General features: G+C 44.5%; 1 protein-coding gene across 4 annotated transcripts in view; it reads right to left on the reverse strand.

Moving 5' to 3' along the window:
* RUNDC3B (RUN domain containing 3B) overlaps positions 1-17,832 on the reverse strand; it is a 139,826-nt gene that overhangs the window by 50,008 nt on the left and 71,986 nt on the right. For all 4 annotated transcript variants that reach the window (XM_074945981.1, XM_074945979.1, XM_074945978.1 and 1 more), the window contains one exon: positions 16,645-16,813. In XM_074945981.1, the coding sequence (XP_074802082.1) occupies positions 16,645-16,813 (169 nt within the window). The remainder of the gene's footprint in view (positions 1-16,644; positions 16,814-17,832) is intronic.

Genomic DNA, 17,832 nt, shown 5'->3' on the forward strand with positions numbered 1-17,832 from the left:
TTGAAAAATACTGTGAAAGGTGGGTATGCCATAAAGGCCTTTACTTCCCCAACTTGTCAGGCGAATATGATGCCTATCTGAAAAAAATGGCGGAGTGAGCAGGAAGCCATCAGTTCAAATGGTGATCTTGGAAGGCATTTAAGAACCAGACTGAGGTCCCAAACTAGAGGAGGACTAGTGGAAAGAGATTTTTGTGCCCCCTGAGGAACCTCATTGTTGTTGGGTAGACAATTATGGAATAACCATCTACTGGAGAATAGAAAGCCATGATGGTTGCTAGGTGGATTCTAATGGAGCTAAGCAAGAACTCCAAGTTTTTAGTTCTAAGGTGCAGTTCAGTATATCTGGCACAGATACGGTTGTTGGTGGAATGTGTTTGAGGTCACACCAGCAGGCAAATCTTGTCCATTTTTGTAAGTAAGAGTAGTGAGTAGATCATTTTCTGCTGTGTAATAGCACTCTTTTTACTTCCTCTGAGCAGGTTGTTTCTAATCTGGTTAACCACTGAGCAACCATGCTTTGAGACAAATAAATCTGAGATTGGAGTGAAGGATCTTCCCACCTTCCTATGAGAGCAGAGGCCTAGAGAGTGATCAATGAGTAAATGGCCATCTGTATCAAGCAAGGGAACAATGTTTGTCTGGGCCCAGTCAGAACTGTTAGAATAACTCTGGCCTTTTTCATTTGAGTAGAACTTTGGATATTAGAGGAGTGTGGGGTGGGGGTGGGGAACACAATAGAGCCGACAATCAACCCCCAAGTATCAGTGATCACCTCTGAAGCAGAACTAGGTGTTTTTCTTGTTTATTGCCATGGTGAACAGATCTATTTGAGAGGTGCATCACTGCCGGAATATGTGGTGCAGTATGATGGGATCTATTTCCCATTCATGGTCTTGAAAAGTGCCTGCTAAGTTTCTCTGCGGTCCCATTCTGAACTCCTGGAAGGTAAGCTGCTGTGATGATGACCTGATTGCATATGCACCAATTCCAAAGCTTGACAGCCTCTGTGCCAAGGGAGCAGAATCTTGCCCTGCCCTGGCAGTTGATATAACACATGCATGACATATTGTCCCTCATGTGTCCCTTTATGTGTTTGCCCTTAGTGGTAGAAACTGGAGACAGGCATATGTGACTGCCCTGAGTTCCAGGAGGCTGATGTGCAGAGTGGTTTCTTGAGGTGTCCACCTGGCCTGGGCCATGTGACTGTCCACATGTGCTTCCCAACCCAGCAGGGATGAATCCGTTGTGATAATTGGGGAAGGGTGGGCGATAGTGACTCCTGCACAAATGTGAGGGTTTTTCCACCAACTAAGATTCCTTGACACAGGTGGGTGTGGAAAGTAATGTAGTTAGACTTTGTCTGTTGGGTAAATAAACAGTCATGAGCCACCCTTGAAGGCACTGCATTCTGAGTCTTGCATGGTCTATAATGAAAGTACCAGCTGACATGCGTCCCAACAGCTGAAGACAGTTCTTGGCCAGGGTTTGAGGGATAATCTGGATTGTGCTGACTGTGTTGGATAGGGCCATGAATCTGTGCATTGAGAAGTGGGCTCTTGCTGCTACTGAATTGAGATAAACTCCTATTAATTCTAATTGTTTAGAATTAATCCAAGGTGGATTTTTGAAAGTTCAATTGTAGACCCAATTTGAGGAAGAGGTCTATGGCCTCACAAGTCGCCTGTGAAGTTACATCCAGGGAGGCGCCTTTCAGAAGCCAATTTTCTAGTTAAGGAAACGCTAAAATTCCTTTTCTGTGGAGGTGTGCCACTACTACTGACATGACCTTCAAAAAGGCCTTTAAGGCAGATGATAGGCTGAAAGGGAGCACCCTGTATTGAAAATGGTCCAGACTGACAGTAAAACATAGAAATCATTTGTGAGATGGGTGGATCGCTATATGGAAATGTGTATCCTGAAGGTTGAGGGCTGAGAACCCCCGTAGGTCCAGTGATAGAATTATTGCTGCAAGTGTCACTATTTTTAATTTGTGCGCCTTCACAAAGGTCTTTAACAGCCTTAAATCTAGGATGGGTCTCCAACCACTTTTTTTTTGAACCAGGAAATACTTGGAATAAAACCCCTTCCCTCTGCGCTGCATGGGAACAGGTTATATAGCTCCCAAGAGTATATGAGAGTGTCTATTTCTTGTCATGGCAGGTTCTCGTGAGAGGAGTGGTTGAAGATGGATGGGGAAGAAGGCTGACAGGTGGAAGACAAGTAACGTGGATGGAATTCCCTGTAGAGATGATCTCCAAAACTTACTTGTCCATACCTGCTGGAAGTGGTAAAGGCGGTCACTGAAGGGAGGAAAGCAGATGAATCGATGCAGCTGGTAAGAATGGGAATGGTAACTCAGGACCTTGACCAACCTCCCAAAATTTGTGCTTGGAGATGGAAGGCTGTGAAGTCAAAGGTTGAGAAGCAAGTGGTTTTCTTGTCTGGAACCTGTCTCTTATATTGAGGTTTGTACGATCTCTGGGAGCTCAAGAATTGGGCGGGATGGGATCTTTGCGCCATCTGGGACTTACTAAACTCTCTCTTGTTGGCAGGTGTATAGATCCCAAGAGAATACAAAAGTATCCTGGAGTCCTTTAACAGGCGCAGAGATTCATTCATGCTGTCAGTGAAGAGTTAAATACAATCAAAGGGTAGGTCTTCAATCATAATTTGGACCTCCTTTGGAAATCCTGAGAGCTGGAGCCAGGAGGTCCATCTCATAACTACTTCTGTAGTGATCGAACAGGTGGCAGTATCAGCAGTGTCAAGGGAGGCCTACAAATACATTCTGGTGAGCAGATGGCCTTCCACAATAATTTCAGCAGGTAGGTGCTGAATAAAAGAGTTCAACTTGGTATAATTTGTAAGATTGTATTGCGCCACTAATGCCTGGTAGTTGGCAATTCTGAATTGTAAAGTAGCTCATGAACACAATTTTCTAACAAGCTGGTCAAGGCACTTATGATCCTTGTCATAGGGCGTAGATTTAGCGTGGTGCTGCCTTCTCCACTGACCACCAAAAAGTTAGAAGAGGGACGAGAAATAAAAATTCTGAGACCTTTTAGACAGAACATAATATTTCTTATCTGCTCTTTTGCATGTAGGTGGAATTGTGGCCAGGGTGTGCCAGATAACCTTTGCAGGGTCCAGTAAGGCCTTATCAACAGGCAAGGCAATGCAGGCAGATGTATGGAGGATGTCAAGAAACTTACAGTGTTGTTCTTTAACCTCCTTAAGAGGTATCTGCGAGAAGTCCACAGTTCTCTTGACCAGTGCCTGACACTGTTTAAAATCAGGGATGGAGGAGGTGGCATAACTATTTCATCTGGGGATGAAGAAATAATGTTGGCCAGTGGAGAGACGTCTTCATCGGTGCTAGCTTTCTGTTTATCTTCCTGCAGTTCTGGTCTCCTAGAGAGGGAGGGTGATGAAGGCTGTCTCTCTCTGTCACAAGTCATTAGGTCTTTAGGTCTAACAGTGCCCTCGGTACCAAAGAAACCAGCAGCCTCATAGGTACTAGGTCAGAGAGCAATGGGTGCCAAAGTGGCTGGAGTTACTGGAGACTTCTTCAAGGTTGAATCCCTTCCCGGAGAACTTGCGAGATGGTCTTTAGGAATCTTATGGGAGCAATCTTGAGTCTTCCTCTTAGATGCCCTGGAGGAGTGGGGCTCAGAGACAGTGGAGGCAGAAGACTTACTCGGAGACCAGTGAAGTGAGTGTGGGGTGGGGACCTCTGGCCTGGGTCAAAGGCGAGAAGCAGCAATAAGAAGTCGAAGTGTGATCTCCCTGGTTTTCTGGCTCTAGATTTTAATGCCAGATAGAAGTTGCACTTTTGGGAATTATGAGATTCCCGAGACAACTGATGCACCGGTAGTGTCTGTCACTCACCAGGATTGCCTCCCAGCAATGGTAACTGGGAGAACAGGGTATATTATATCCTCCCAGTAAAGTAAAACTCCCAGGAGAGAGAAACTATCCATATATTTAAAAAAAATTCAACTACTACAGCTGAACTAAACTACTGATTACTATTAAGAACAACTGTAATAAACCAACTACTAAAAGAGTTAAGGGGACACAGTTGAGGTAAACCTCCATGCAGACAACTGCAAAGGCTCAGTCTCAGGCTGAGGTGGTTGAGAAGGAATTGAGGGCAGTTTGTCCACACAGTGCTATATAATAATGGCACAGAGCATGAGACTGAGTAACATGCATGTATGGGCCCTATGGATATTGCTATGATAAATCTCCAATCAAAGGTACAGGGGGCGCAAACATACCTAAAGTGGAGCACTCGTAGGGACACTACTCAAAGAAGAACAAAAGTTACAAATTAATATGTTCATATTTTGCTGCATAGGACAGAGTTTTCCTGTTTATTTTTTACTTTATTACATTACAGTGAGCGGACATGAACATAACTTAATTGGAGCATAGTGGTCCCTGGAACAATATAAGAGCATCTTATGGGTTATTATGGCTTGTTTGAACAATTGATCCATGTTCCATGAAGTGGAAGCAGCAAATGGAGGAAGAGATAAATTAGATAAATGATCAAGAAACTGTGACTGATGGATGAATGCTGAAAAAGAAAAACAAAAAACCACCCTCACCAGAAATTGATTACAACTCTATTACTTAAGTAACAGTTGCCAGAGACACTGAAGGTATATAAAAGAATCAGAATCAAGCTACTCAGTAAGTCGATGGGATCGGACATAAAATATTTGCAATTCAACTTCTACAAAAAAAGTTGAAATGAAAGAAAAGCTTCATAGTACTAAATTAAGCATGGAACCAGCAATACAGAAAGTAATATTTATCACTTGTAATGAACACTCAATATACAAATAAAAAGGTATAGGGCAGGAAAACACAAGAAGAGAAAGTTACTCACCCTGTGAAGTAACTGAGGTTCTTTGAGATCTGTGTCCCTATGAGTGCTCTACTGTAGGTGCAGTAGCGCCCCCTGTGCCTGGAATCAGAGAGCTTCATCAGCAATGCGCATCGGACCACACATGCACACCTTCCCCCTCTCGCACCATAAGCAGGACATATATCTAGCACTGTGCGGTCCGACCGCCCCCACAGTTCGTTCTCTGCCGCAGAGCTCATGTGGCAGCTCCGAACCAGAGAGGAGGCTGGGTAGTGGAGCACCCATAGGGGGACACATCTCGAAGAACCTCAGTTACTGCACAGGGTGAGCAAACTTCTCGTCTTTGACTGATGTCCGTATGGGTGCTCCACTATAGATGACCCGAAAGCGGTGCCCCTAATTGGAAGGCTGGTGCTTCGGAGGAGCATTTACTGAAGATAATAGAACAGTAAGTCCCAGGAGAGTGTCTGCTATGGCATCACGAGAAATGGCGTAGTGATTGAGACACTGCATACCATATTCTTCAGTGATGTTAAGATATGATTATGCAATAATTATGAGGCATTTTGTACAAGACAGGGCATTAAGGAGCCATTGGAAAAGTTATGATTTGCTGGATATGATTATCCTATTTGTACGCATCCATCATTTTTGTATCTGACATTATGAATATTGACTATGTATCTATTTCACATGTAGTCGCACCTGGGTGACACCCACTAGGCAAAATGCTTCTAGTCTAAATAGCTGGTTGTGAAGGACCCATTCAGGGTAATGGGCCATTAGGGAAACAATAGGCATTAGGAGAAGCTTATCCCCCACCTGGTGAGCCTTCCTGTGGATGTTTCAGCCAGCCTGTAAGCAATGGCTGCTATGACTCTGCAGGGGCAACATGACTCTGGACTCCATTTTGGGGGCCTGTGTTTTTCCACAGGCTGGTCTGGGAACGGAGTTTGGAACAAAGGATTTCCACCATATGCTAAAGCTATGTGAGGCAGGGAGTGACATTACTGGTTGTTTTTCACTCCTCACCCAAGAGAGCTTCTGGAAACACTTAAGTTACAAAGACTGAACTGGGGGAAGTGCTGAACTCAGGCTAAAGGGATTTCTAGCCTGTGTATTGAAACCTGGGGATCCCAAGTTGCAAAGCAACTGCAGCTTGTATCTTAAGAATCTGCAAGCCTACCTGTATCATCAGTCAGGGGGACAAACTGCTAATTCATATCCAATCTATCTAGTATATTAAGCTTAGCTCGCATTTTTGTTTATTTGCTAGGTAACCTGCTTCATCTGTTTGCTAACCCTTATAATCACTTAAAATCTATCTTTTGTAGTTAATAAACTTGTTTCTGCTTTATCTAAACCAGTGAGTTTGAATGAAGTGCTTGGAAAGCTTAGCTTAAGGGCAAAAGCTGTTGCATTTCCTCTCCACATTGAGGGGGAGGCAAACTAGACAAATTCATACTGATCAGGGTTTTGACCAGGGCAGGATGGTACAGCTCTGGGGTGCTAGGCTGGGAAGCTGGCAGTTATTTTGGCTGTAGCCTCTCTATTGTTGGTTTATGCAGTGGCTGGTCAGCCTGCATGTAACTGCAGCTGGGTGTGTCCCTGCCTGAGTGAATGCTGGTGGAAGTGTAGAACCGGGAGTGGGTCTGCAGCTTGTCACTGCAGCACAGTGTGAGAGGGAGACCAGGCTGGTGAGTCAGAGGGCTCAGTGGTACCCTAGTTCCAGGTGGCACCACAGGGGAAATCCATGACAGTGATGGGCCAGTGTCTGCCATTTTGCAAAGGTCATTGGTGAGGACATTATTGAGAAAACATTGGAGGTGGAAAGCGAGCGGGTGGAATGTGCTCTAATTGCAGTAGGAGGTTGCCAATTGTGTAGTTAAGACAGATGTATTCACTGTGAGATTCAGTTGGACCTGTGTTGTTTAGAGATGGCTGAGACTTTGGATCTTTTTGCTGTTGAAAGGAACAAAATGTGGTGATTTTCTAAAATGTTTAGTTCTGTCCACATAGACTAATGCTCGCCTGATGTCCAAGGTGTGCAGTGCTGCCTCCTGTTGGTTGCTCTGAGGATTCAGAAAGAAGCAAGGAAGGTGGGTAGGTTGATTAAAATGGAAAGATGATGGAACCATAGGCAAAAATTTGGGAAGTGGATGGAGCATAAAACTTTGTCTTTATAAAAAAGTGGGTATGGGGGATATGCCCCATAAGGACCCCAATTTCACTGACCCATCAGGCAGAGGTGATAGTGACAAGAAAGGCCATTTTCATTGATAAGTGAACATAGGAACACGTTGCCATCGGTTCAAATGGCGGTCTAGCAAGAAAGCATAAGATGAGGCCAGGTCGGATCTCATGCGTGAGGATAAAGATTTTGGAAACCCTTCCAGAAACGTTTCGTGAGTGGGTGTGTGAAGATGGCAGTGAAAAGTGGTGATGGTTGCCAAATGCACATGAATAGAGCTGGTGGATAACCCTGATTGTTTAAGGTGTAAAATATAGTCCAGGCTAAGAGACAGTGGAGCGCTTATTGCATCAACCTGATGGGAGGCGCACCAGCATTGGACCCTAGTCCATTTGTGAAGGTTAGCACGTCTAGTCGTGTTGTGCCTGCTATTCAAGCGTATCAGTTTAACTGTGTCCGAGCAGGTTATTTCCGAATCCCAGAACCACAGAGGAACCAGGTTTTGAGGTGGAGAATCTGTGGATTGGGATGGAAGATGCAACCCCATCCTATGAAAGGAGTAGTGGAATTGGATGGAGAGACATTGGTCGGCATACCATCATGCGAAGGAGGTAGGTATTCCAGATCTGTCATGGCCATGTTCGAACTATAAGGATGATATGGGTTCAGTCCCTCTGAACCTTGTGGAGTACTCAAAACAGAAGGGAGGGAAGGCAGTAGTGCATCCCATGTGATGAGGAATGCGTCTCCCTAAAATCAGTCTTCCAGTCCCACTCTCGAGCAGAATTGAGGGCATCAGGCATTTTGGGGTGTGGCAAAAAGATCTATGTTGGGGAATCCCCAGTGGTTTAAGATAAGCTAAAGGATTCACATATCCAGTTCCCACTCGTGATCGTGGGAGAATCTCCTGCTCAAATGAGTCCGCAGCAGTGTTCTGGTGTCCAGAGAAGTATGCAGCTGAGATGGTGATGTCATGTTGGATACACCAGCTCCATAATTTCAGTGCCTCTGAGCAGGTGATATGGTCAGTCATAGCTCTGATGGTGTGATGTGCAATCAGTGGGAGGAAATGTCGGCAGGTATTGCAAACCATCCATAGCTGTAGGAGGTTGACATGTAAGGTGGATCTGATTAAAGACCATCTTGGTCTTTAAAGATGTTCTTGGGCTGTGTCCACCAGAATAGTGAGTCCTTGACCATCCTCAGAATGGATAACAGCTTGTGGAGGCTGAGACTGTGAGGGACATATACTGTACGGAGCCACACCTGAAGACATTGCATGTGTAACCATGAGTGCTTTACCATGAACGTGGTGACTGCCATGTGTCCTAGTAGCTGGAGACATGTTCTGGCAGAGATCTGGGGACAGGCTTGTACCTTGAATACAAGATCCACTGTAGACGAGAATCTGGGAGGTAGAAAGAAAGCTCTGGCTTGTATGGCATCTAGTTGTGCACCGATGAACTCCAGGTGTTGTATCAGTATTAAAGTAGACTTCTCCAAGTTCACGTGGAGGCCTAGATTCATGAAGGGGTCCATCAGGATCTGTATGGTGCAAAGGGTTTTGGCTTTGGATGGGGGCTTGAGGAGACAGTTGTTTAAGTATGGAAAGATGATGATGCCCTGTTTCCTTAGGTAGGCATTGACTACTGCAAGGACTTTGGAAAATACGTAAGGAGCCACTGACAGTCCAAGAGACAGTACCTTATACTGACAATGGTCGGTATCTCCGGTTTTATTGCGATATGGCAGGGTTTTATTGAGATATGGAAATATGCATCTTGGTGGTCAAGGACCAAGAACCAATGCCCCTGTTCCAGTGCTAGGATAATGGTAGAGAGGGTAACCATCTTGAAGCATTACAGTTTGACCAATTTGTATAGATTTTGAAGGTCCAGCATCAGCCACCAGACACCAGATTTCTTCTGAATCAGAAAATAATGGGAATAGTAACCCTTTCCTCTATGCTGGGAAGGAACTGGTTCTATGGCTCCCAGCTGCAGAAGATGATGATATTTCTTCTCGTAGAATGGGTTCATGAGAGGGGTCCCTGAAGGACAGGCAAGGAGTGTGGCGGAGCAGGATGGATAGGAAAGGGATAGAGTATCCTTCCCTGATGATCTCTAGAACCCACTTATCCAAGGTAATTAGTCTCCATGATGGAAAGAATGGAGCTAATTGGTCGCCAAACTGGTGGGATGTCTAAGATGGTTGGTATGACTGGAACGGGGGAGGCTTCTTGGGGCCTTGACCACACCTTCAAAATTCTTGTTTGGCTGGAGGTTCATGAGAGGTAGCTCCTTGAAGAGTGGCCTACGTTTTGTACGGGGCTTTTGTCGGCACTGAGAGTCACAGTGCCACAGAGGAGGTCAGCAGTGGGAGTCTCTTTGGTGCTGGTGTGTAAATGCAGAGGAAGCAGACGCTAACTCAGGAGTCTTTAAGGGAGCGTAGGGAATCATCCCTACATTCCACAAATACTTTGGGACCTTCACAGGGTAAGTCTTCAACTGTGGTTTGTACCTCCTTAGGAAAGCCTGAGAGGTGCAGCCAAGACACATGCCTCATGAATACAGCAGTTGCAATGGAGCAGGCAGCTGTATCCGCAGAGTTTAATGAGGCTTGTTGGGTTATATGGGCCAGGAGGTGTCCCTCAGATATAAGTGCCTGGAATTGTTCTTTCTACATCTCAGGAAGGTTATGGCAGAATTCCTCTATTTTGGAGTAGTTGAGGTAGTTGTACTTGAGCATAAGAGCCTCCTAATTAGATATTCAAAATTGGAATGTGGCAGATGAATAAGTCTTGTGTCTGCATAAAGCTAAGCGTTTCTAGTCTCTATCCCGATGGGAAGATCAAGATTCATATGGTCATCCTCTCTCTTGCACTGCATTAACTACTATAGAATTTGGGATGGGATGAGAGAAAAGAAATTCCACATTTTTGTCTGCCCGTTTGCAGGTCGGAAGGATGGACACTGCGGTCCGCCAGAGCACTTTCGTGGGATTGAGAAAAGCCTCGTTGATAGGGCAATATTGGAGGAAGAAGATAGGTGCAGGATATCGAGCAATTTATGCTGATGATTTTCACTTCCTCCAAAGAAATCTGGAGGGAGTCAGCAATCCCATGCAATAATTCTTGAAAGTGCCTGCAGTCATCAGCAGCAGGAGATGGGAGCATGACGACGCTATCAGGGGAAGACGAAGAAAAGAAATTTAGTGTTGGTGGAGCTTCCGCCTCGTGTTCTTCCGCCTCACCCAGTACCATGGGAGGTTCGGTCTCTGGTGGGTGAGAGACCGATGGAGAAGGGAAAGGTGTAGGTCTCCGGCTTTGCTCCATGGAAGGCTTCCCAAACTGTGTCATGTACATGGCCCAAGGGTACCAATGTGGAGGGTGTGGAACATATGGTTGCATCCACAGTGGTCCATACCAGGATTGTGGTCTAGATATGGATTGCGAATAATGAGGATGTGTAGATGAAGTCATTAGAGCCTCTCTCAAATAAGAGAGCACAATAGAGCACTCTTCCTCATCACTGGGGAAGAGGTGCCATCCTCGGTGGGGAGAGGGAGGAATGTTATGAGTCCAGAGAGAAGGGTGGAAGTGGGGGGAGGTTGTGTGAGAGCAGAGGTGACTCAGTCATGTCAGATACAAGCAGGTCTTTAGGGTATCTGAATTTCTGGAGAAGAGGTAGGAGCAGCATCGGTACCAGCGCATGACTTGATGCGAGGAAGAGATGCATTCTCTTGAACAGCCAACAGGTGGAGCTGAAGACTTGGTCAGTTCCAGCAGTTTCGGTGATGCCAAGAATTTGCTCTGTACTGAAGGCTTCAGCGGTGCCTACTGCTTTGGCAGTGCCAAAAAGGACACCGGTGCCAGCGGTTTTGTTGGTGCCGTAGCTCTCAAAGTCAGTCTGCCTCAGTCTCCAGAACTGAGAGATGGCGCCAAGGGCTGTAGATCTGCCCGGTTACAGGTCCTAAGACCATTGTTTCATGCCCGTCCTGGAGGTACTCAGATGGGCCCTGGAGCTATGTCCCCTATCAGATGATGTTGAAGTGACTGACCTTACATGGGAAGGTGTTCTGGCAGGCTGTGCCTCAAAGTGTGAGGAAGGAGCCCATTTCTTCTCGTCAGAGTGAGAAAGAGACAACTTCCTCTTAGAGGAACGTGGGAAATAAGGATCGGCGGATGACCTGGCAGAGCATAAGGATCGGCGGATGACCTCCACATGGGGGAGAGTCCGGGCCTGGGTCTGATGCTGGACGTAGTGATTTCTCCATGAGGAGAAGTCATAACCGAATGTTCTGGTCTTTTCAGCCCCTGGCAGTCAAGTCATGACAGTGAGAACACTTTTGTGGGATGCATCCCTCTCCCAGACACCAAAAACACTGCGGGTGGCCATCTGCTACTGGGAAGGCATCCCAACAAGAAAAACACCTCTTAAACCTGGGAGACCCAGGCATAAGGGTGAGGAAAAAAGCTTCCTGGTCAGGAAGGGTGGGAAGCAGGGAAACGAAAACTAGTCTGAGGTAACAATAAAGGTAAAGCAAAAACAAACAAAAAAAACTCTTTTGCTAGAGGAAAGAAGAAGAAGAACTAAACTACACTACAACTGATAGGTAAGCCACTATTCTAATGAGGGAAAAAAAGAGAAGCAGGAATCCACAGCAGAGCTGTCCCAGACCAAAAGGTGGTAGAGAAGGAACTGGCGGGGGGGAGGGGGAAGAGGGATGCAGTTGGACTGCACACAACTATATATACACAAGTCCCACTCACAGCATGAGAATGGAAAGGTGCACATGTGCTGTCCGACAGGCACTGATGATAAAGATCTCCAATCCCAGGCATAGGGAGTGCTGCGCACCTACAGTGGAGCACGCATAAAGACATCACTCAAAGAAGAGCTTAGAAATGTGCATAGAATAAGGCTTTCCAAGTGTAGAGAATAATGTTTACTTTCTCAATTAAATAGAACTAGAGGAAGCTAGCAAGGAAATATCTGAAGAACAGCATGTAAGAAAAGCAGGAGTGCTGTGCTTTTTTTTTTTGGCAGCTTACATGCAAACATGATAACTGGATGTATAAACAGAGGAATTAAGTACAAAGCAAAGGAGATATGGACGCCGTAGACATAATTTAAAAGTGTGGTGTCTAGTTTTGGTTATCAAAATTTAAGAAGAAATAAGGTAGCCAAGGTAATCTGAGACAGCAAACAGAATAGACTACCCAGCAACACTGAGAGAATAATTCTATATTTATGTTAAAAAAGCAAACCATATTTTTGATATAATGTAGATGAATAGCTAATAACCTGAAAGATCTAAAGATGTAAAAATAACATTACAGTTAGAAATTGGTATGCCAAACATTTTGGAACGCCACCACCACACAATTTTACAAAAGAAAAAAAGTCAAAAAGCAGAGAGAATGAATGCACACTGTGCCTAGTTTCTCTATGAGGGTATGTCCACAGTGGAGTTGGAGGTGTAATTTCCAGGTCAAACAAACAGACACACCTTCACCTTTGCTGGCTCTGATTGAGTTAGCTCACTAAAAATAGACATGTAGCAACCTCGAGTACATACTTAGGGTTTCAGACAGGATTATACTCAGGGTAGCGAGCCCATCCTTCAACTCACACTGCCACAGCCACACTTCTATTTTTAGTGCACTACCTCCACTGGAGCTAACAAAGGTATGTCTACCTAAGCTGGAAATTATACTTCCAGCTCCTCTGAAGACAACCCTGATACTCATTGGCTATGTCTACACTACTACTTTTGTTGGTATAACTTATGTCACTCAGGGGTGTGGAAAAAAAAAACCCCAATGCTGAGCAACATAAGTTGCACTGCAAGTACTGTCCACACTGGTACTTCTATGTTGCTGGGAGAGCAATTTTTTTGGTCAAAAAAAAATAATAATTCTCCGCTATTGTAACTAACAGTGGTAGTAAAGATGAGCCACTAGTATAAACGAAAGTACTGTGTTAGGGTATATCTGTAAATTCCAGCTCAAGGAGATGTACCTGTGCTAGCTAAGATTGAGCTAGTGTCATAGGCGCTGACTTCCCCTCTTTCCCGTGGGTGCTCGACCCCCTTCTGCCCCCATCCCCATCCCGCCCCCACTCCACCCCTTCCATGAGGCACCACCCCTGCCCCCCCATTCCAACCCCTTCCCCAAAGTACCTGCCCCAACTCCACCCCCTCTCCCAGGCAGCTAGCCAGAGTTGCCACTCGTGCCACAGTCACAAGGCTATTTTTAGCGTGCTAACTCAATCAGAACTAGAACGTGTAGAGCTGGAAATTATACCTCCGAGCTGCAGTGTAGATGCACCCTTAGAACTGCTCTGATCAGTGCTAGGTATCATGGTGTTAAACTTTGTGGAGCTTACAGGAGCTCTAGCTATCCTAATGGTGGTGGTATTGCTAGGAGTGGTAGAGTTGGACTGGTGTTAGCAATGGTGGGAAATAGCGAAGACATAGCCAAACAGTTTCACTTCATCTTTTTATTCTATATAGCTTGCCCTGTTTCAACCCATGATTCTACTTCCTTTTGAAAGCAGGGGCAAGGGACTCTGCACTGGAGTAGAATGTTGAGTCCCAGCTGCTAGGCTGGGACTATCATTTGCAATATGAACATCCACCTTTATTCCTCTCCTTCCACTAAGGAAGTGCTTAGTGGAGCAGGTGTAGCCCTATGGTTTTCCTTCCCCAGACTATCCGCACACCACGCACCCCTATAAATTTTGTTATTTCCCATACTTTACTTTTCTAGGGTTTTATTTACAATTTTTGCATTAAATCTTCAATTAAACAAAGCCATTAAGCAGAATTTTTTATAACATAGTAGGTCTCCCTGTAATGGGGCAGCTGCCCCTCACTGGCAAAAAGGGGTTAAAAGCAGCCCTAGTGAGGCTGCGCCAAAGGCAGACAATCAGAGGAGGGCTGGGAAGAGTAGCCAATCAGGGCCAAGTAAGCCCATATAAAAAATGAGCTGCAAGGCAGTTCTCTGCTGGGAGCTCAGGGAGGAAGGACTGTGTCCCTGAAGGGCCAAGAGAACTGCCAGCACCCTGGACACAGCAGTGCTGCAAACAGGGGCCAAGGAAGCCAGACAGCTCCTGGCTGGCTGCCGGGGGGTTGCAGACTGAGGCCCTGATACAAGGGTAAAGAGGGTGCCGGAGCCACATGGCAGGTGGCTAGACCGTGGACTGCAGTTTGCCACTGGCGGGACATGGCTGAACAGCAGACTGCGGGTCCCCTGGAAAGGGGGAGCACAGTGTGTGGCATGGCCGGAGGGCTGTGTCACTGAAGAGGGCGCCACGGTCCTTGGAGAGACATGGGCCAAGAGCGGGAGTCACAGTGGCAATGCACTACCCAAAGGAAGCGCACTCAATCGCAGAGCTAATTCCCAAGACAGGCTGAGGAGGCATCAGAGTGATAAGCGAACCCTGTTACACTCCCTTTATGCATTCCTTCACTCCTTCTTAATTTTTCTTTGTTTCTCCCATCAGCTTTAATTTTATTTCCATCTGTCTGTCTCACTATTTCACTTTCCTCTCTTTTCTGGGTTTTGTTATGTCAAACACCCTCTCCTTTTTTTTTTTTAAAACCAAGAACACTTACGCTCACCCCCCCTCACACACTTTTTGTCTCATTTCTTTTTTCCAGTGTGTTACTGCCCAGTTCTTGAGGGTAGCATTCTGTGTCAGAAATAGTGCTGAAATATTATGCTGTAAAATGGGTTGAACATACGCTATACTAGCAAACCACCTGAATATGCTTCAAACCTTTGGCATTAAGTCTTGTTTTTGAAAAGCTACCTAATTCTGGTACTTTTATGGCCTTCTTCATAGTATTCAAGTAACTCCAAATATTTTGCCCCCGCTTCCCTTCCACACTAACCCTCTCTAGTTTGAAGGAGAAATAGCTTGATTAGTCTATATATTTTTTTGTTGTTTATGTTTGTGAGAGTGTGTGTGTGTTGTGCATCTGAGGCAAAGTTAAGTCAAAGAAATGAGTTTTAAATTTCTCTCTAAGTGATTTGTTTGGTAGTCATTCTTATTTCTTGCAGAAGTAAGTTCCATAGAACTTTCACAAAAGCTGGTCCTAGACTATCTCCAACACTCACAAACCTCCCCGACTAGTCAACACTTTAATTGTTCTGGTAGAATGTAGCCATCTGATGAAGAGGACAAAGGATTGTGAAACCGGCAACTCTCAGATAGCTAGGCCAGTCCCAAGACATGCAGCTATACCAGTTATAACCAATAGCTTATATGCAGTCTACTAGTTAGAGATGGAAACTGGGAGCCTGGAATTCTGCATTAGATTTTCAGATCTGCCATCAATTCACTGTGATACCTTGGACAATTGAGTTAACAGTGCCTCAGTTTATCCACCAATAAAGTGCATATAGTAAATTCCTACTTATTGTACCACACTGGGGTCTCATAGGGACTATTTTAAAGTAATATGAAATCCTCTAATTAAAAGGGGCTATATAAGTGCTAAGTATTATTATTTATTCTGTCTAGATATTAAGAGACCTTATGTAAACTATTAGATTCAATAGTGACAGGGCACACATCAGTACTTAAATATATGGAAGCCAAAGAACACAAAGTAGCATTACCCAGTTTGGCTTGAGCAGCTAGCGAAAAATTCAGGATCTTGCAGGTTGCTCCAGTTAGAAGGAGAAACTGGTGATGAAATCAGGAACCTCTGATACCAGGAGGAGGAAGCTGGACAGGGAAGTGCTCTGCAACTGAAAGGCCTATTTCCAAACCCTCTTGAAGTCACATCTCCAGGCAGAGTTCCTCTGAGCTGTGTCCACTGCTTCCCTGGCACTTTCAAGGACCAGTGGGTGCTGTCCGGGATTCTCTGCTCAGTGGTCCCTTCTGGTTCCCTGATTTTATCCTTGTGACCTTCACTTCCATCCCTATTTTTTCATTTGTCATCCCCCAAAATTAATTGATGCCTGGGTCCAATAGCTCTTCCCCTTAAGCTGAGGGGGGAGGCCTTTAGTAATGGGTAGGCCCACACCTGCCCATCCCCAGTGCTTCAATAGGTACCTTTGATGCAATCTTGTTTATTTACAAGAAATATACAAAGCCCTGTTTTCCCTGAACACAGAGGAGCCAAGACTCAGGAGATAATTTCGTTGCTTACAGCCCCAAGCCTCTTTTAACCAGCTTGTCCAGACTGCATGTATCTTCTAAACCTGTTCCTGTGTGGTTCTGCTTCTCTCTCCACACTCCCCACCCAAACCCTCCACTTACATAAGTTCAAATTCCTGGGTGGACTCACATAGGCTTGTTTTAGGTTGGGAGCTGCTATAAATGGAGTATAACTGTATCTTACAGCCATCTTAAATAAAGTGTGGCAATCTAACCCACCAACTTCAAGGACATTTAACCTTATCCACAATAATAGCTATATTTGTTATGTTTTCACAAAAATATATGAATAGAAAAAAACCTGTTTACAGGATCCTATATCGTGTCAGTGACAATAATATTTGACATAAAAATACACATTAGTTCCGTCACCCTCACCCCTCCACAAACTGATTTTTTTACCTTCTGCTCCAAGGTGAGTCGATACTTCTGTTCTACCCTTTTGCATTTGTTGTACCAACTGTTTTCATCCATGATGAAAGGAGGTCCAATATTTTCTGGAGTACTGCTTTCACTGCCGCTACTTCCCAGAGTCCTTAGCTCTTCTTCATCACTGCTGATGCTATCAGAACTGAAGGACCGAATTTATAAACCAAATGAAAACAGTTAACTGATACAAAACCTGCCTTGAAACTGAAGCACTGCTACTCTTAAAACATGAAATGCAAAGCCTTCTTTAAAAAATAAATAAATAAATCAGTAATGGAATAGCTACAGGTTAAACATTACAAGTAGCATTTACAAGATAGTCATTAAATGCTCAGCAAACACAAAGCTATTTCACAACCACCAAAAGTAATGCCGGGACTGTGTGTCTGCGAAGTCATCAGCTGTGTAGGACAGCACAAAAAGGAAGATCTTGCTATGCTAAATTGGGGAGGCGGCCATTAACTCAGAAAGGTAAGAATGTTAGCTTATCCCTTTACCTTTTTCTTTATCACTAAGTTTTCTCCTGCATCATCAAGAACTTTTAGCTAGTTTTCAGTGGTGAGAGTTTTCCATGATTCACTTATTTTTCATGTTTCTTCTAGAAGTATTTAGCATTGTAAATACTATAAATCATAGTATTTACATGATTCTCTTCATATATGCAATTTAAAACAGTTCACTGTTGGTATACTTCTTGAAGGCATGCTATTATAAACACTCATTACCTATGGATCTTTTAGGCCTCATTATCAAGGATCAACATAAAAGTGTTTGAATCACTGCCCTAGTACCTATGGGGTGTAATTTGTTTTGATTTTAAGACAAGTCAGGGAATCTGCCCTGCTCTGACAAACATGGGTGCCCATTAAAGCTTATTAGACTATATCAGTACAGTGGTGACCCTGAACAGACATAGGGTTTTCTTTAAGATTTGTGTGAGTATTTCTCAAGTGTGCACATTCTATTACTGATTTGGGTCAAAAATAGTTTTGTCGTTTAACTTAAACTGAACTTTGCAATTAGGCAATTAAAAAAAATCTTTAATGAGATCTTCATCTCTAGAGAACAATTAGAAATTTCATTTTTCAGCCATGTGTCTTAGCGACAGTACATCAAATATTTCATGGGAGGACATCTTAATTCCCGCCCACTTTTCAGAAC

Source organism: Natator depressus, chromosome 2 (assembly GCF_965152275.1).
Source record: "Natator depressus isolate rNatDep1 chromosome 2, rNatDep2.hap1, whole genome shotgun sequence".
NCBI classification, from domain to species: domain Eukaryota; kingdom Metazoa; phylum Chordata; order Testudines; family Cheloniidae; genus Natator; species Natator depressus.